At 36.2% G+C, this 18,613-nt stretch overlaps 1 protein-coding gene across 4 annotated transcripts in view; it reads left to right on the forward strand.

Moving 5' to 3' along the window:
* The first annotated feature begins 429 nt into the window (after window positions 1-429).
* Window positions 430-18,613, forward strand: part of LOC110144355 (platelet glycoprotein 4-like) — a 57,438-nt gene continuing 39,254 nt past the window's right edge. For all 4 annotated transcript variants that reach the window (XR_011488593.1, XM_070469907.1, XM_070469917.1 and 1 more), the window contains exons 1-2: window positions 430-460; window positions 16,553-16,761. Coding sequence is in view for 3 of the 4 variants with exons in the window: in XM_070469907.1 (XP_070326008.1) it covers window positions 16,642-16,761 (120 nt within the window). In the remaining variant the exon portion in view is untranslated. The remainder of the gene's footprint in view (window positions 461-16,552; window positions 16,762-18,613) is intronic.

Genomic DNA, 18,613 nt, shown 5'->3' on the forward strand with positions numbered 1-18,613 from the left:
CAGACACAACCAAGTGACTGAACTGAACTGATTTCCTTTTGGATCAACTGGTTGATCTTTGTGACCCAATGGACTGTAGCCCCCCAGGTCCTCTGTCCATGGCATTCTCCAGGCAAGAATACTGGAGTGGATTGCCATTCCCTTTTCCAGGGGATCTTCCTGACCCAGGGATCGAACCTGTCTCCTGCATGCAGGCAGATTCTTTACCATCTGAGCCACCAGGAAAGCCTTGTATAAAAACTAGATCATAAAAATGAATTCTCCCCCTTCTCCTCTTAGACAGTTAAGTCAGCTTTGCAAAAGTTCAAGAAAAGTTTAGGTCTGCCAACACTTTCAGCAGGACCAGTAAATTTACATATTAATCTGGCCCCACCCACATGAGAACTATCTACATATAAAGAAGTGCTTTCTTTTTAATCTTCACACACAGCTCCTACCACAGCTTCTATAAAACATTTGGGTAAGTTTATCTTATATCTTTAATGCAGTACATTTACTTTCATCCTATGGTTTGATTCATTAAACTATATGGTTTAACTCTAAATTTTAATGACACTAATATTCTACATTTTATCTTTAATGGTTTCCTTTAAATTTTCTTTTAAAGATGACATTAGAAACCTCTATTTTTTTTTTTTTTTTAAATTTTTATTAGTTGGAGGCTAATTACTTTACATCATTACAGTAGTTTTTGTTATACATTGATATGAATTAGCCATGGATTTACATGTATTCCCCATCCCAGTCCCCCCTCCCACCTCCCTCTCCACCCGATCCCTCTGGGTCTTCCCAGTGCACCAGGCCCGAGCACTTGTCTCATGTACCCAACCTGAGCTGGTTATCCGTTTCACCCTAGATAATACACATGTTTCAATGCTGTTCTCCTGAAACATCCCACCCTTGCCTTCTCCCAGAGTCCACAAGTCTGTTCCATACATTTGAGTCTCTTTTTCTGTTTTGCATATAGAGTTATCGTTACCATCTTTCTAAAGTCCATATATATGTGTTAGTATACTGTAATGGTCTTTATCTTTCTGGCTTACTTCGCTCTGTATAATGGGCTCCAGTTTCATCCATCTCATTAGAAGTGATTCAAATGAATTCTTTTTAATGGCTGAGTAATATTCCATGGTGTATATGTACCACAGTTTCCTCATCCATTCGTCTGCTGATGGGCATCTGGGTTGCTTCCATGTCCTGGCTATTATAAACAGTGCTGCGATGAACATTGGGGTGCATGTGGCTCTTTCAGATCTGGTTTCCTTGGTGTGTATGCCCAGAAGTGGGATTGCTGGGTCATATGGCAGTTCTATTTCCAGCTTTTTAAGAAATCTCCACACTGTTTTCCATAGTGGCTGTACTAATTTGCATTCCCACCAACAGTGTAAGAGGGTTCCCTTTTCTCCACACCCTCTCCAGCATTTATTGCTTGTAGACTTTTGGATAGCAGCCATCCTGACTGGCGTATAATGGTACCTCATTGTGGTTTTGATTTGCATTTCTCTGATAATGAGTGATGTTGAGCATCTTTTCATGTGTTTGTTAGCCATCTGTATGTCTTCCTTGGAGAAATGTCTGTTGAGTTCTTTGGCCCATTTTTTGATTGGGTCATTTATTTTTCTGGAGTTGAGCTGGAGGAGTTGCTTGTATATTTTTGAGATTAATCCTTTGTCTGTTGCTTCATTTGCTATTATTTTCTCCCAATCTGAGGGCTGTCTTTTCACCTTGCTTATAGTTTCCTTTGTTGTGCAAAAGCTTTTAAGTTTCATTAGGTCCCATTTGTTTATTTTTGCTTTTATTTCTGAAATTCTGGGATGTGGGTCATAGAGGATCCTGCTGTGATTTATGTCGGAGAGTGTTTTGCCTATGTTCTCCTCTAGGAGTTTGATAGTTTCTGGTCTTACATTTAGATCTTTAATCCATTTTGAGTTTATTTTTGTGTATGGTGTTAGAAAGTGTTCTAGTTTCATTCTTTTACAGGTGGTTGACCAGTTTTCCCAGCACCACTTGTTAAAGATAGAAACCTCTATTTTAATCACTCAGGCTTTCACTGGCATTATCATATCCTGCTTTTTCTTTTGTATTCAATATTCACTTTCTAAATTATGCACATTTGTGTTTATTTTTATCCTTGCATATAAAGCCCCTCTTCGCCATATAAAGCAGATATAACCTGCCATTGGTTTAATATTTCTATAAATGAAAAAGGCAATGGTTAAAAAATAGAAGTTCCTTTATGCATATACACAGACACACAGTCATCTGTGTTATGTATGTGCATAAATATGTGTCAGTAAATCTCCATGATTAGTTACCCCAAGGATTAAAGTAATAAAGTATATTTTTACCTTATGGTCTTACACTGGTAACTAATATTTTGAGATACTTTACAGTGTATGTGTACAATGTACGTGTTACAGTTCTTTAGAATGAATTTGGTTTTAATCTCAAAATAATTCTATTACTTGCCACTTAAAGAATATTGTCATTGTTCATTCCGTGTTTGCTATATTTAAGTTATTTTCTAATAATAGCATTTTTAAAATTGTTATTCAATCGGTACAAATGTCTTGAAAAGAATATGTAAGCCTAGATCCTGGTCAAGAACTCATTTATATGTATGTGTGTATATGTACATATTTTTTTCTTTCCAAAAAGGACATAGGCTTCTCAGTCAGTATATCTGGGTTTTAACCCTTGTTTTGGCACATATTAGCTGTGTGACCTCAACTAGTTGTCTAAAGAACATACTAAGATGATATGATAGGTCAATGAGATAATATATGGAGATATTTATGGATAAATATATGGATAAATGTGAGACACTTACTTGGACAACTGACAGTAAGTCTCCAATATAAATCAATGCTATTACTGTATCATAATTATAATTTATAGATATTTGCTTACACATACAGCCTAAAATTCCAAGGTATATGATATTAAAATTCTTTTCATTCGCTGAAGTGTAAAGTGAATCTCTACAAATTTTTACAGCCACACAGAATCCACATATAGCTTCACATTTTAAAATTTAAATCTACCATATGATTTGATCTTCAGCTTAAGGATGTAGGCAGATAGTATAGTTATTCTCTTTGACAAGAAAGGAAATCAGAAGTATAACTGTGTGCTGCCAGTTTGCAAAACCTGTTATTATTAACAGAGCTGTGGTCAGAATGTGGGCCATGAGATTCCTCTTCTAAAACTCTTAACATGCATCTGTCATCTGTGTTCCAGGCTTCACTGGTGTCTCAAACAGTAAAGAATCTGTCTGCAATGTGGGAAAGCCAGGTTTGATCCTGTTTGGGAAGATCCCCTTGAAAAGGGAATAGCAACCCACTCCAATATTCCTGCCTGGATAATTTCACAGACAGGAGCCTGACTAGCTGCAGTCCATGGGGTTGCAAAAGAGTCAGGCACAATTGAGCAACTAACACTTCTTTTTCACTTAAAATCACTACACTTTATTCTTCCTCTTTTACTTCACAAATGATAAACTCCATGAATGAGGTTCTCCAGAAACACTGTTTTAAATGATTCTTTGGAAAATATACAAATGGTAGAAGAAAGTTTATTATTTTTCATTTTCTTTGAGAAGGCCTTTCAAAATATGACACAATACTTAAAAGGAATCACCGTGAAAGTCAATGGCATAAAAGTTTAAATTTTTCAGTAATTTAAAAATACAAAAAAAAATTTTAAATAGTCCAAACATTTTTTAACTGTCAAATTAAGAAGACTGGCTATTTCCTTACTAATTAATAAGGAAGGGTAAAACCTACAGAGGGGAAAAAAGATGAACAGAATTATTATCACTAATATTTAAAACTATAAATGCCAATACAGATAGAAAATAGGTTAAACTGCACTCAATTAAATACTTAATAATAAAATACATACTTGTTAAAAACAAAGCTCAGTATAAACCAGTGTGAGTTATGTATGGAGACAGGCATTTTCAAATATTGCTTTTATCTGTTTTAACTGAAATTTGGTAAAAACTCTCTATACCAAAAAATTTATATATTTTCAATCCAAAAACTACTTTCTGCTGTTTACTAGAGCTCAAGTACATAAACAAAACTGCATAGACACAAATTTTCAGCATTACTTTTGTAAGATCAGAGAACTAGAAAAAACAAAAGTTACATTAAACATGATCAGTTCAGTTCAGTTCAGTCACTCAGTCGTGTCCGACTCTTTGCGACCCATGAATCACAGCATACCAGGCCTCCCTGTCCATCACCAACTCACGGAGTTTACCCAAACTCATGCCCATCGAGTCGGTGATGCCATCCAGTCATCTCATCCTCTGTCGTCCCCTTCTCCTCCTGCCCCCAATCCCTCCCAGCATCAGGGTCTTTTCCAATGAGTCAACTCTTTGCATGAGGTGGCCGAAGTACTGGAGTTTCAGCTTCAAAATCAGTCTTCCCAATGAACACCCAGGACTGATCTCCTGATAATGGTCATTTAAAAGAGAATACTACATTTATTATGGACTATTTTTCAATAATGGAAAAAAGAGAGTTAAAAGAGTTAACACTATCCATGATATGAGAATATCTCCAAGAATCTTCATATTAAAGGGACAAGTTGCAAAAAGTGTGACTCAGTATATACTTCAATCCGTTGTTGTTTAGTCACTAATTTGTTTCTGACTCTTTTGTGACCGTATGGGCTGGCTGTCCATGAGGCTTTCCAGGCAAGAATACTGGAGTGGGTTGTTATTTCCTTCTTCAGAGGATCCTCCCAACCCAGGAATCAAGCCTGGTCCTGCTTCCACAACTCTTACATTGTGGGCGAGTTCTTTTGCCACTGGGCCACATACATATATTCGTGTGTGCATTATAAACTGACAAGTATATGTTTATAACTTTATATATACACACACACATATATATACATACACACACACATATATATATTTAAAATTTATGTAAGTCCTAGGAGGATGTGGACATACTTAATGTTGGTCACTTCTGAAGAACTGATTTCAGTGATTAATATGTTTTTTTTTACTGTTTTCATTTTTTTTTTTTTTACTATTCCATATTACCTTAATATATTCTGTAAGATAAACATTTTCCGATGTCAAGGACTGTGCTAAGTTCTTCATACTACCTCTCTTTATCTTTACAATTACCCTGAGAAGAAACTATTTCCACTACGACTGAGACAGAAGGAGAGTAGCAGTAACAAGTCACACACTGTAGCAAGGGATGGATTCCAAATTTCAACTTCTGTCCATTTACTTCCCTAGCACAGGCCCTTCATTTCAAGCATATTTTTGATATGACCTAGCATTGTAATAACCTCTCATTCTGGTCATTCTCATTACTTTCAACATATCACTGTAGTTATGATAATGATGTGTTTCCATTCATTCACCTGATTACCAGCTACAGCCTGCTCTGTGCTCTGGAGCTTCAGGAGTGCACTAAGCAGAGAAGCCCCCTTCCCCTCACAGCAGAGCTAACATTCTAGTAGACGCAGCTATAGGACCAAAAAAAAATCAATCAAATGTATGTCTGATGCAGATATGTAATCTCCAGGAAACAGAGAAGAGGAGAAAATGTCCAGGGGCAAAAATGGAAAGGGGAGCATTTTGCTGGCTTGTAATCAGGCACCTGTCAAGTGCTACACACAACTCAACTAATTCTCATTATGATTCTTTGAGTTTCCTCCATTTTTTTGATTAAGAAAATATGTTATTTAACTCCAAATCCCCAGTCAATAAAGCTAGTGGTGGTAACATCAAGAGTCAGTTATGTCTGTCTGATTCCAAATTCTAAGTGGTCCTCCAAAAAAGAGTATAAAAAAGCATTCCCAAAGCACTGTTCTTAAGGTGTCTTAGGCATATAGGCAATTTTAGCTTTCATTCTACTAAATTTGTCCAGTGCTCTGCAGTGGACCCCAACCTTTTTGTCCCCTGCCACTCACCTTCTGCTGCGCACCACATTCCTAACAGGTCCCGCATCTGTAGACGGCCCAAGGGTCGGGGACCCCTGCAATGGGTTTACACAAGGTTAAGGTTGGACTGCAAGGAGATCCAACCAGTCCATCCTAAAGGAGATCAGTCCTGGGTGTTCATTGGAAGGACTGATGCTGAAGCTGAAACTCCAATCCTTTGGCCACCTCATGCAAAGAGCTGACTCACTGGAAAAGACCCTGATGCTGGGAGGGATTGGGGGCAGGAGGAGAAGGGGACAACAGAGGATGAGATGGTTGGATGGCATCACTGACTCGATGGACATGAGTTGGAGTAAACTTCCGGAGTTGGTGATGGACAGGGAGGCCGCGTGCTGTGATTCATGGGGTCGCAGAGTCAGACACCACTGAGTGACTGAACTGAAGGTTTATCCTCATATAAAACATATTGTTAGGTAGAAAGTTAGGCATGAGCAAAAGAGGGGTGGCCTAGCTGAAAAAGTTTCAAGCTAATCTCTAAACCCCATCCAGACAGGCCTGGTGAGGCTGAGGAAGAATTCACAGATATGCTACAAATAACCACAGAAACTTTTCCAACCCCACCCAGGTTATGTGACCCAGGGCACAGAAGAGACAAACTAACCACAGGGACTTCTCCAACTCCACCATATGCTTCCTTAATGCAGAGCTGTGTCGTCAAGTATGGGGAAGACATGCACAATAGAGCCTGTTGTTATGTAACCTGCAACTGTCCATCAAAAACGTCAATCCACGCCTACCTAGATGGATACACAAAAGCCCTGACTTGAAAAACCCCATCTCTCATCATTCCAGGGCAGTGCCTTTCTTGGTTTTCCCACTTCTTTGAGGTGTTCTTTCTGCAATAAACTTATTTCTGCTATGGGTAAGACCTCAGATTCTTCTTTGTGTCTTTATCAAGAACCAAGGCCCAGGAAGAAGGGTTCTCTTAGACTCTTCCTATTATCTGCTGACACATACCCTTCAAAATATTGTACGTACATAATCTTTTTAAAATGGAAACCTCAACGTACATTACTCAGAAATGGATATGGCAATTTTCTGACTTACTGTTTCAGATGAGTATTTTGCTCAAAATATAAAGATATGGTTGCAGATTTTACATAGTTCTGCATTTTCCAGGTCTTGTATGCTAAGCTATTCAAGAACTTTGTTTATGGGACTAAACACTTAAGAGCTGTCTCTGGGAATGGAAATACAATTTTTTGGGCTGCTCACAGAATCGTGTGACATTTTTCTCCCCAGAGACAGAGAATTTGGATGGCATTAGGCTACTGATTGGGCTTCCCAGGTGGTGCTAGCAGTTAAGAACCAGCCTGCCAATGCAATAGACCGAAGAGATACCAGCTCAATTCCTGGGTCTGGAAGATCCCCTGGAGAAGGGCATGGCAGTCCCAGTATTCTTGCCTGGAGAATCCCATGGACAGAGGAGCCTGATGGGCTACAGTCCACGGGGTCATAGAGTGGGACACGACATGACTGAAGAGACTTAGCATGCACAGGCTACTGATTAAATAGTGATCCAAGTAACTTCACTGTCAATTTAGGCATCTATTTACATGTATTTTTCTGAATTATCTTCCTCTATTAGTGCTCATATTTTCATTATAATTTAATTAACCTTTCAATATATCTAAGATACACTATCTTAAAATAGCAGCTGATTCTGTGTTAGGGGGCTAATATTGTCACTGGAGGGTGTGTATGGTGTGAGGATCTGTGAGAATTAAGGCTGAGAAGGAAAAGTATCAAAGCAGCTTAAATACAATAAAATAGACATTCTTAATCAAAATAATTGTTAAATTAGCCTTTATACTACTGTCTTACTAATACAACAAAGATACAAGGTCCCAGTCATAAGGGAATTATCTTTTTAAAATATGTAAACTTCTGTAAGTTATTCTTAAATGAAAAGTATAATGAGCTTACACAGCCCACTTCTAGCTTGTCATAATTAAGTGGTCTGACGTTGGGAAAAAAAAATCCCAATATATATAATTTTTTTTTTATAACTTACTAACTTTTACATAAAGGTGTAGTCAAAATACCCTGGAAAAAGAAAACAATTCTCGAGGAAAAAAAGTGCTTTGGGTTCCTTCCCAGCTATGTTGCACAGCTAGCAAACGCAAAGAGCTTACACATGGTTTAAATAAGATCTAAAGAGCTAAATGCATTTCTGCCTATTATTGTCAGGTTGTCTTTCAAGGCTGATTGAGAAGCATTTATTCAGCTGGTCTGTCTGTCAGATGAAAACTTAACCTCTGAAGATTTTTACTTTGCTTGTATGATTCTGAGAATTTCTTTGTAAAAAAAAATGTATTTTTAATATGGAGGGTCTTTTTTTTTCTCTCCAAGTGCAATGCCTTTTAAAGTTAACTTAAGAAAATGCTTTTTATATTAAAACATCATCCTAAATAGTAATTCTATTTAAATGTTATTTAATAGTTGTTTTCTTATGTAAAAAATCTGAGAGAAATAATATTTTTTGGTTTTCATAAAAGAATTTTGCTGTGGTCATGAAACTTTTGTAAAACTAACAGAAAAATTCCAGTTAGAACTGGATTCCAGTTAGAAAAATAGGTTATTTCCTTTATGACTGACAGTCTACAATTATTTTCACAAGTGTTAGGCACAACATTTTAGATTAATGCTGTATGGAAAAGTGCATTTTATTTAAATTTCATGAAATGGGTTCTGGAAGCTAAATCACACAGGGAAGTGAGACTCTTGCTAATTCTCCCTAATCTGTACTTCTGATCCCCTGGAGCCAATTTGGTTGTTGCTGTTCAGTTGCTCAGTTGTGACCAACTCTTTGCGACCCCATGGACTGCCGCATGCCAGGCTTCCCTGTCCTTCACCATCTCCCGGATCTTGCTCAAACTCATGTCCATTGAGTCAGTGATGCCATCCAACCATCTCATCCCCTGTCGTCTCCTTCTCCTCCTGCCTTCAATCTTTCCCAGAAGCACAGACCCAGTTTATCATCTGGAATAACGACTGTGCAGTAAAACAGAGCATATTAGAGCCCACTCAGCAAGTTATTTCCTTACATCTCTCTGGCCTCGACTTATTTGGAAAAAAAAAGAAAAAGTGCTGCTAAAGGATCTCAGATGGTGTAATGGGTCATCACCAGAACAGAAAAACAGACCTTGAGAAACAATGTCAGTAGCAGGATGCAAGTTTCTTTCTTCTCTTTTTTAAATTTCTTTTGCAACAGATCACTCACTGGGAACTAAGTATATTTAAACTCACACTTTTTTTTTTTGGTAATAAGGACTTCAGTGTAGAGTTTTTCTGCAGAATAACATTTGGTCCTAAGAATAACTGTCTGTTTAAATATTGGACCATTTGTTTGAAAAATCCTTCTCAGCCTTTTTAAAAGTAAGTCAAAGATTTTTTTTTAATAAAAAGATTTCTACCTCCCAAATGATAGGAGATAACACTACTATATAAATACTCTTAAGGAGTTATAGAACAGCAGCAGCAAGCAGGATATGTTGTCTTGAAGTTATTGGGTTCTTTTTAAAAATTAGGTTTTGTGTTTTCCAAGTTCTCAATCTTACCTTTTATGTTTAAAAATATTGAAACTTTGTCCAATGACAATGTCAATGTCATTTCGCTTTGATGTTTCAAGTCATATGTTTATCTGTAAACATTTATTGTTAACATTTAAAATGATGTAATATTCATTTTTATTACTGGGGAATTTTCATTGTCTACTTAGACTATTTATACATGACATTTAATTTAAATTATCAATGAAAATAACCATAATGAAAATAAAAATCATTATAGTAGGATTAGTTCCTACAAATAACTTGCCATACTTATACCAATATGCTTTGCAATATGTAATTGTTAACTAATTATTATTTTAGAGAGTCATTAGTTTGTTTAATCTTCTATCTTAATTGCACAGATTTTGGTGAACTTGACTTTGTCCACACAGTGATGCAATGTCTATTTTGGAAATGCTCTTATTACTCATTTTTTAATGAACACGGGCACTTTAATTGCTACTGGATATAGTGAATTGTATTAATTCAAAATAATGATTCTGATTTAAATAAACTGTATAAATTATATACAATTTGGTAGAATAAAAATAAACCAAAATTTATATTTTGGGATATTTAGGAACCTAATTACAGACAAAAGCAAATTACTTTCTTGAATGATGATACCAAGTTTAAATAAAGACAAATCATTCTATGGAAAAAGTTTTAATTTACTTATAGTAAGTAAATTCATACATACTGTAAATAATAAATTCTCTAGAGAAAATTTCAAATAGCTTCTGGAACTGTCAAGTAACATACTGAAAGATGTTATTAAAATCTTTGCATGTACTTTTTTCAATTCTTTACTATGTAAACTAGTAAAAGAAACATTTGTTTTAAAATATTCATCCAAAAGTTAACCAACAAATATATTTTTAAAAATCCCACTTCTGGGCATACACACTGAGGAAACCAGATCTGAAAGAGACACATGCACCCCAATGTTCATCGCAGCACTGTTTATAATAGCCAGGACATGGAAGCAACCTAGATGCCCATCAGCAGACGAATGGATGAGGAAGCTGTGGATATACATACATGGAATATACACCATGGAATATTACTCAGACATTAAAAAGAATTCATTTGAATCAGTTCTAATGAGATGGATGAAACTGGAGCCCATTATACAGAGTGAAGTAAGCCAGAAAGATAAAGACCAATACAGTATACTAATGCATATATATGGAATTTAGAAAGATGGTAATGATAACCCTATATGCAAAACAGAAAAAGAGACACAGATGTACAGAACAGACTTTGGACTCTGTGGGAGAAGATGAGGGTGGGATGTTTTGAGAGAACAGCATCGAAACATGCATATTATCAAGGGTGAAACAGACCACCAGCCCAGTTTGGATGCATGAGACAAGTGCTCGGGCCTGGTGCACTGGGAAGACCCAGAGGGATGGGATGGAGAGGGAGGTGGGAGGGGGTATCGGGAAGGGGAATACATGTAACACCATGGCTGATTCATGTCAATGTATGACAAAAACCACTACAATATTGTAAGGTAATTAGCCTCCAACTAATAAAAATAAATGGAAAAAAAAAAAGATAGCTCACTCTAAAAAAAAAAAATCTTTTATGTAGAGATCCAGTGGCACATGGGATAAATTATAAAATAAATTCATTATGGGAGAAGCATGCACTCTTGCAATCTGAAACTGTTTTAAAGTGTCGTAGTTCACATCCCAGGAAATTCTACCTCTGGGCAATGCCTTTTCTAGGTGGAGTCTCCCAGGGACTGTAGCTCTATTCATACATGGGAATAATTACAGATTCTTTGGGAACTTTCTCTGATTTTCTGAACTACTTATTGGAGACACTTCATGTAGCTCAGCCTTAGGTCCCACCACCATGCTGCCAACATTGTGCAAAGGCATAGCACTTATATGTTCATTTTAAAAACACTCTGTAGATATGATAGTGAAGAAGAAACATAAAAATTATATTCTTCTTTTTTTCAAAGAAAGCCCACGTATAGATACATCCTGAATTCTACAAAAGGAATAGAATTTAAGATCTATGAACTGATAGGATACAGCTGATCTCCCTACAGATTCAAGAGAAGTATGTGATTAGTACTATCTTAAAACACATTTTTTATTTTCTGTTCTTGATGTTAACTCCCAATAATTAGTTTTCTTTCCTGCCCCTTTGTTTTCTAAACTTCAGTACTTTAAGCAAGCAATAAATTACTAGAGACATCGATATTTTGTCTGTTTATTAAAATGAAACAATAAAGAATAAAATTTAAGCTAAATTAGCAAATAAAATTTTAACATGTAAGAAGCTGCAATATTCTGTTATTAACTCCCTTGATATGTTTGTATGTATAAATAATAATTTCTATCCTATAAACAAGACAGGAAAAAAAACCAAAAATTTTTTGTTGTTGTTCCAGAATAGTTGTGTAATACACTGCACAACTATTATCCCTCTCAGGACCTCATTTTCCTCATTTGTTGATCTCTAAACCATCTTCAAGTATCTGTGTATTTATCTCTTCTTTTTCATTTTCATAATATGTAAAATAAAACAATAGGGCTTCCCTGGAAATTCAGATGGTAAAGAATCTGCCTGCAATTTGGGAGACCTGGGTTTGATCCTGGGTTGAGAAGATTCTCTGGAGAAGAGAATGGCTACCCAGTCCAGTAATCTTCCCTGGAGAATTCCATGGGCAGAACAGCCTGGCAGGCTACAGTCCACAGGGTCACAAAGAGTTGGACAGGACTGAGTGACTAACACACAAAATAAAAATTAGCAGAATAGAATATACATTTTGGCTCCTATGTTAAATACCATTCTATTCAGCAACTATCATTTTTCTTCTTTTAATAAGCCATCTTCACAAAACACCAGATATTTTCATCTATTGTAACCTCATTACTGGTAACTGTGTAGTAAATACTCTAAGACATGTATCTATAAAATGATTATAAACTTTCCACAGAGGAGTTATAGTAAAATTTGTATGTGAAATGATAAATATGGTTTCTAACAAGAAACTGCATTATTAAGAAAACCAAGTAAGCAAGAAAATTTTTTTACCTGCTACAAATAGCTACATTTGAGAGAAGAGTGGGGACAAACCACATGTTTTTGAAGATGAACATAAGTGAAAAAGCTGTTGAATAGAATCTGCTGAGTAACCTGAACTTTTCTCTTATGTATCCAGTGCATGTCTGGCATAATGCCTTGTTCCTGCACTGCTTGAATGAATAAAACTACAATTGACCTTTGGGGGGGAAAAAAAAAGATTTAAACTTCATGGTTCCAATTTTATGCAGATTTTTTTCAATAAAAGCTACATTACTGCCCAATCCACAATGGTTGATTGGTTGAATCCATGCATGCAGGACCACAGATAAGGACTGATTGTATAGTTATAACCTAGATTTTCTACTGTGCACAGGATCCGTGCCTGTAACCCCTCTGTGATATTCAAGGGTCAATCAACTCTATTTGGAATTTATAGTATGAACACAAGTTTAAAGTATGACTATGACAGCAATATTTACTCATGGTGACCAGGCACTGAAGCATAATAAATGAACCCAAGTACAGTAATCCCTCCTTTACCCAGGGTGTGGGGGATACATTCCACCACCTTCAGCTTGTGCATGAAACCACGGATAGCACCAAACACTAAGTAGTCCCCCGTTATTCAAGATTTTGCTTTGCATAGTTTCAGTTACCCTCAGTTGACCTTATTTAAGTGTGGGTACCTGAAACCACAGAAAGCAAAGCTACTGGTGTGATAAAGGAGGAATACACTCATGTGAAATATGCCGCATATTCTTAGAAGAAAAAAAAATGGAAAACTTACATCAAGGTGACAAGAGTGACTCAGGCAATTCAAAATTTGAAAAAGTGCATAAACTCAATTTATTTCTGTCAAAAATATCAGTACACATATTCAGGAATATTGGGCTTCCCTGGTGGCGCAGACAGTAAAGAATCTGCCTGCAATGCAGGAGACCCGGGTTCAACTTCTGGGTCAGGAAGATCCCCTGGAGAAGGGAGTGGCAACCCACTCCAGCATTCTTGCCTGGAAAATCCCACGGACAGAGGAGCCTGGTGGACTACAGTCCATAGGGTCTCGAGTTGGACACGACTGAGTGACTAACACTATGCAGGAATGCTAGAGTAACACTTATATTTTGGCTTATATATCATCCAGACCAGTATTAGACTAGTAGCTAACTATGCAATTCAAAAGAATAAATTATTGACACTTCTCTTTTCTGATGAACTTGACTCAACAGTAGTGAGCTGTGTGCACTATCTCACTTCAATTTTAAGTTCAAAGCAGACAGAGTCTAGGCAGTACCCAGGTCTGCCCATGACTTGACATCTCTGGACTCAGGGTCCTTGGATATCAAGTAATGAGTTTTTAGGTTTAGAGAGGGAGGCAAGGAAGAACATGTGCCCCCTGTGTCATCCAGTGGACTTTCCTGGGATCTATTTTTCCCTTGGGACTCTTCCCTGTAGCCCATGGGCTGCGTGAATAAAGAATGATTCTAGGAAAAATAGATTCTCAACTAGGTGATGGCATAAAATCTGGAAAAGGGCAAACAAACACACATATATCCATTTTTAGCAGTGACATAATAAAAATTTTTAAATCACTTGTATTCTATCTGTCAGACCTGCAAAGAACATGGAGGTCTTGGGTTCCCACCACTGCTGCAATCAAAGTCACTTTGCCTGGTCTTCCATGCAAGAATTTGAGTGAAGAACCAGTTCAGCTGCTTATATTAAAAACTACAGATATTATGTTAGCATCTTATGTTACACATAAGGAATTAAGAGGCATAGAGAGATTAAGTGGTGGCAAATCAGGCTCTAGTTTCATTGTTAGTCCACCAGTTTCACTCACACAAAATATAAAATCCTTGTATTTTTTTACTACTTTAGGTAAAACATGAATTTGAGAAACGGAGAATAGTCTATGAAATGGGTATTCAATAAAATATTATTTAATAACCCCTCCAATGATCCCACTTGTATCTGTACAGAATATCTGGATGATGTTCTCTACTTAGCAATGACAATGACTGTCGAACAGATTATGTTCCATTAACATTTTCAGTGGCTGTAAAATTAGACTTTACAAAGGAGATTCCACCTGAGAATATATAGTCATTATTATCAGGTTTACAAAACTCATTCCATTGCATTATGATAACCCTGGCCAAAGTCACAGGAGGTAGCATATTGCTCTTCATCTTTCATCCCTAAAATTAGTAAAAAAACCCACCCTACTTGCTCAGTGACACATAATTTCCGCAGGAAAAAATAAGTCACTTGTTTAGGCTTGTGTGTTTTTCATTTACATTCGAAAAAAAAAATGACACTAATAACCACGTAAGCTTCTTAGCCACCAGGATATCAGTGTGAATCAGTCTGTTCATCCTGATTTACAGTAGGAGTATTCTAAGACAGGTAAAGGAAGACCTTAATAGATAATAAGAGCAAAGAATTAACACATTACCATGAAAATTTTTATAATATTTTTTCTGTCCATATTTTGGGGGAAGTCTAATTTCCCTTATTTTCTTACCATTATTTTCTTAGCCACATATGTAATAATTATGAAAAAAACTGATTACTAAAGTGGAAAAAAATACTAATAAATTCATAAGAATGACACTACCACAACAAAGCTATGGAAGGGAAAAGTTAAGACAACAACAAAAATATAATTAATATCATATTTATAAGCTTGACAAAAATACTATATGTACCTCTTTTTTTGTCTATAGCCTTCATTTTGTTGACACTTTTGTTTTTCTTGGCTGGGGCATTTTGAAGTAGGGAATAGTTGATTAAAAGTTACAAACCACACCTTGTTTATCAATGTCAGGTCAACTCGATTTAAAAAAATTCTTCTGTAAACAAAATAGCTCAAATGAGTATGCTTTCAAATGTTAGAATAATAAATTATTTGTTACAATAAGACCTATTCATTCCAATAAGTATTTTCTTGCAACTTTTATGAAATAGGCATATATCATATAAATATACCAAAGATGAGCCTGACTAGGTAAAACACATACTGACACCATCTAGTTGATTTTAACAGAATTGGTACAAATTAGTTGCCCATGACAAAAAGAACTATATTCCACTCAAATGTGTTACACACACACGCACACCTGAGATTAGTAAGAAAACAAGGTCTGTCACAGAAAGTAGGCAACAGCTAACTTAAATATTCTCTTGAAATTCTTTTCACCTTTAGACTATCTAAAAGTCATTATTCAAAATGAAATTGAAAATAAAGTAGTCTTCTTAAAACTGCAATATTTTCAAGTGTAAGAAAGAATTCAAGCATGAACTAAATATTCATGAAAATGAAATTTTCTTTAAATAATGTTTACAATTTTGATGATAGTAGAGAGCAATCTAGTATTAATTTTCTGGACAATGTACTTTCCCAGTTTACAGATGCATTTTTGTTTTAACTGATAGCTTACAATTATTAGAAGAATTGATTCCTTCTGAGACTCATCATATCATTGCTTGTAAAATCTATATCTTTCTACTTGTGAAAAATGTATAGTAAAGAGAACATTTGTCACCACACTTGCTTAGCATTTAGAAGGAAAACACATCAGTACATCCACATTCAGTTTGCAGGAGAACTCCAGGTAGGGTGTAGAAGCCAGATAAAGGGTGAGCTTACCTATAAGTGTCCCAGGCTGACAGAAGAAGGCAAAAGGTGAGAGTACAGTAAGCATGATCTCCTTAGGTAAGATTTCAGTATGTAAACCATTCAAAGGAGGAAAATTTTTAAAAGTATAAAGAAATGCTGTATGTGACAATATTTATTATTTCTACCACTGGTAGGTAGCTCAAATCAAGAAAAGGGTAAGACCTAAAAAGTTTTCTTTAAAAGAAAATTGTTTATTTGTAAATTGCAAAATGATCTGTTTCAGTTGTACGTTGTCCTTGTACTTTGATAACTGTACTGATATTTATGCTTCTGTTTTATGATCTCCTTCCAATGACAGAACCGGACTACTTGGAAACCACCTTCATCAGACCCAAGAGTCTGAAAGAAACAGGTGCTGAGTCTTAGCTTTCCCCCTGAACAAGAAACATGAGCTGCAATCGAAGCTGTGGGCTCATCACTGGTGCTGTCATTGGTGCAGTTCTGGCTGTGTTTGGTGGTATTCTAGTGCCAGTTGGAGACACGCTTATTAAGAAGACAGTTAAAAAGGTACAAGTGGTATCAAGAACATGTCACTGCTTTTAAGTATGTCCAAAGAATATGTTGATATGCTTTTTTTTTGGGTATACATATATACCATTTTTATTGAAAGATTCTTAAACTCTATTGTGCTATGAAATTTTCAAGTTTCACATACATGGTTTCATATAATCTCATAGTAACCATTTTCTCCCTATTTCTGTATTGTCCCTCTCCTTCCTTCTCCTCACTGGGAACCGCTAGTTTGTCTTCTGTATCTGTGAGTCTTCTTTGTTTTTTCTTTTCTGTTCCTCCCCACCAAGATTTGCTGTATTTTTTAAAATTCCACATATAAGTAACATCATACAGTATTTGTCTTTCTGTCTTATTTCACTTAGCTTAAGGCCCTCCAAGTCCATCTATGTTAAAAATGGCTACTTTTTTTTAGTAACTGAGAACTATTCCTTTGTGCATACATACCACTTCTTCTTTATCCATTTATCTGTTGATAGACACTGAAGATGCTTCCATATCTTGGCAGCTGAAAATAATGCAGCTATGAATATTAGGGTGCATGTATGTTCTCAAATTAGTGGGTTTTTTTTTCATCTATATATCCAGGAGTATAATTTCTGAGTCATATGATAGTTCTATTCTCAGTTTTGTAAGAAAACTCCACAATGTTTTCTACAGTGACTGAACCAATTTACATTATCAGCAATAATGAATTAGGGTTCCCTTTTCTCACCAACATTAAGCTATTTGTGCTTTTTTACTGATAGCCATTTTGACAGGTGTGAGGTGATATATCACTGTGGTTTTGATTTGTATTTTCTTGATGATTAATAAGGTTGAGCATCTTACGTGATGTTGGCCATCTGTATTTCCTCTCCAAACAATAAATGCTGGAGAGAATGTGGAGAAAAGGGAACCCTCTAGCACTGTTGGTGAGAATATAAATTGATACAGCTACTATGGTGAACAGTAGGACATTTTTTAAAAAACTAGGCAAAAGCTACCACACAATCCAGCAATCCCACTACTAGGATATACTGAGGAAACCATAAATGAAACAGACACATGTACCCCAGTGTTCACTGAAGCACTATTTACAATAGCCAGGACACGGAAACAGCTAGATGCTCGTTGACAGATAAATAAAGAAGTTGTGATACATATATACAATGAAATATTACTCAGCCATAAAAAGCAACAGATGTGAGTCAGTTCTAGTGAGGTGGATGAATCTAGAGCCTGCTACACAGAGTGAAGTAGGTCAGAAAGAGAAAAACAAATATTGTCTATTAACGCATATATGTAGAATCTAGAAAAATGGTACTGATGAACCTATTTGCAGGGCAGGAACAGAGACTCAGACGTAGAGAACAGACTTATGGACACAGCGGGGGAAGGAGAATATGGGACAGAGAGGAGCAATGAAATATATATATTACCATATGTAAAACAGATGGTTAATGTGAAGCCGCTCTTCATAATGTGAAGTGACAAACTAGATGGGGAAACGGTGGGAGGGAGGCTGAAGAGGGAAGGGACATATGTCTACCTGTAGCTGATTCATGTTGATATATGGCAGAAACCAACCCAACACTGTAAAGCAGTTATTCTCCAATTAAAAATAAATTAAAAAAAAAGACACATGTACACCAATGTTCACTGCAGCACTATTTACAATAGCCAGGACATGGAAACAACCTAGACGGCCATTGAGAGATTAATGGATAAAGAAGTCACGGTACACATATACCATGGAATATTACATAGCCATAAAGAGAAGTGGAACTGGGTCATTTGCAATGATGTGGATGAATCTAGAGTCTGTCATTCAGAGCAAAGTAAGTCAGAAAGAGAAAACAAATGTAAA

This window comes from Odocoileus virginianus, chromosome 1 (genome assembly GCF_023699985.2).
Source record: "Odocoileus virginianus isolate 20LAN1187 ecotype Illinois chromosome 1, Ovbor_1.2, whole genome shotgun sequence".
In the NCBI taxonomy this organism is placed as follows: domain Eukaryota; kingdom Metazoa; phylum Chordata; class Mammalia; order Artiodactyla; family Cervidae; genus Odocoileus; species Odocoileus virginianus.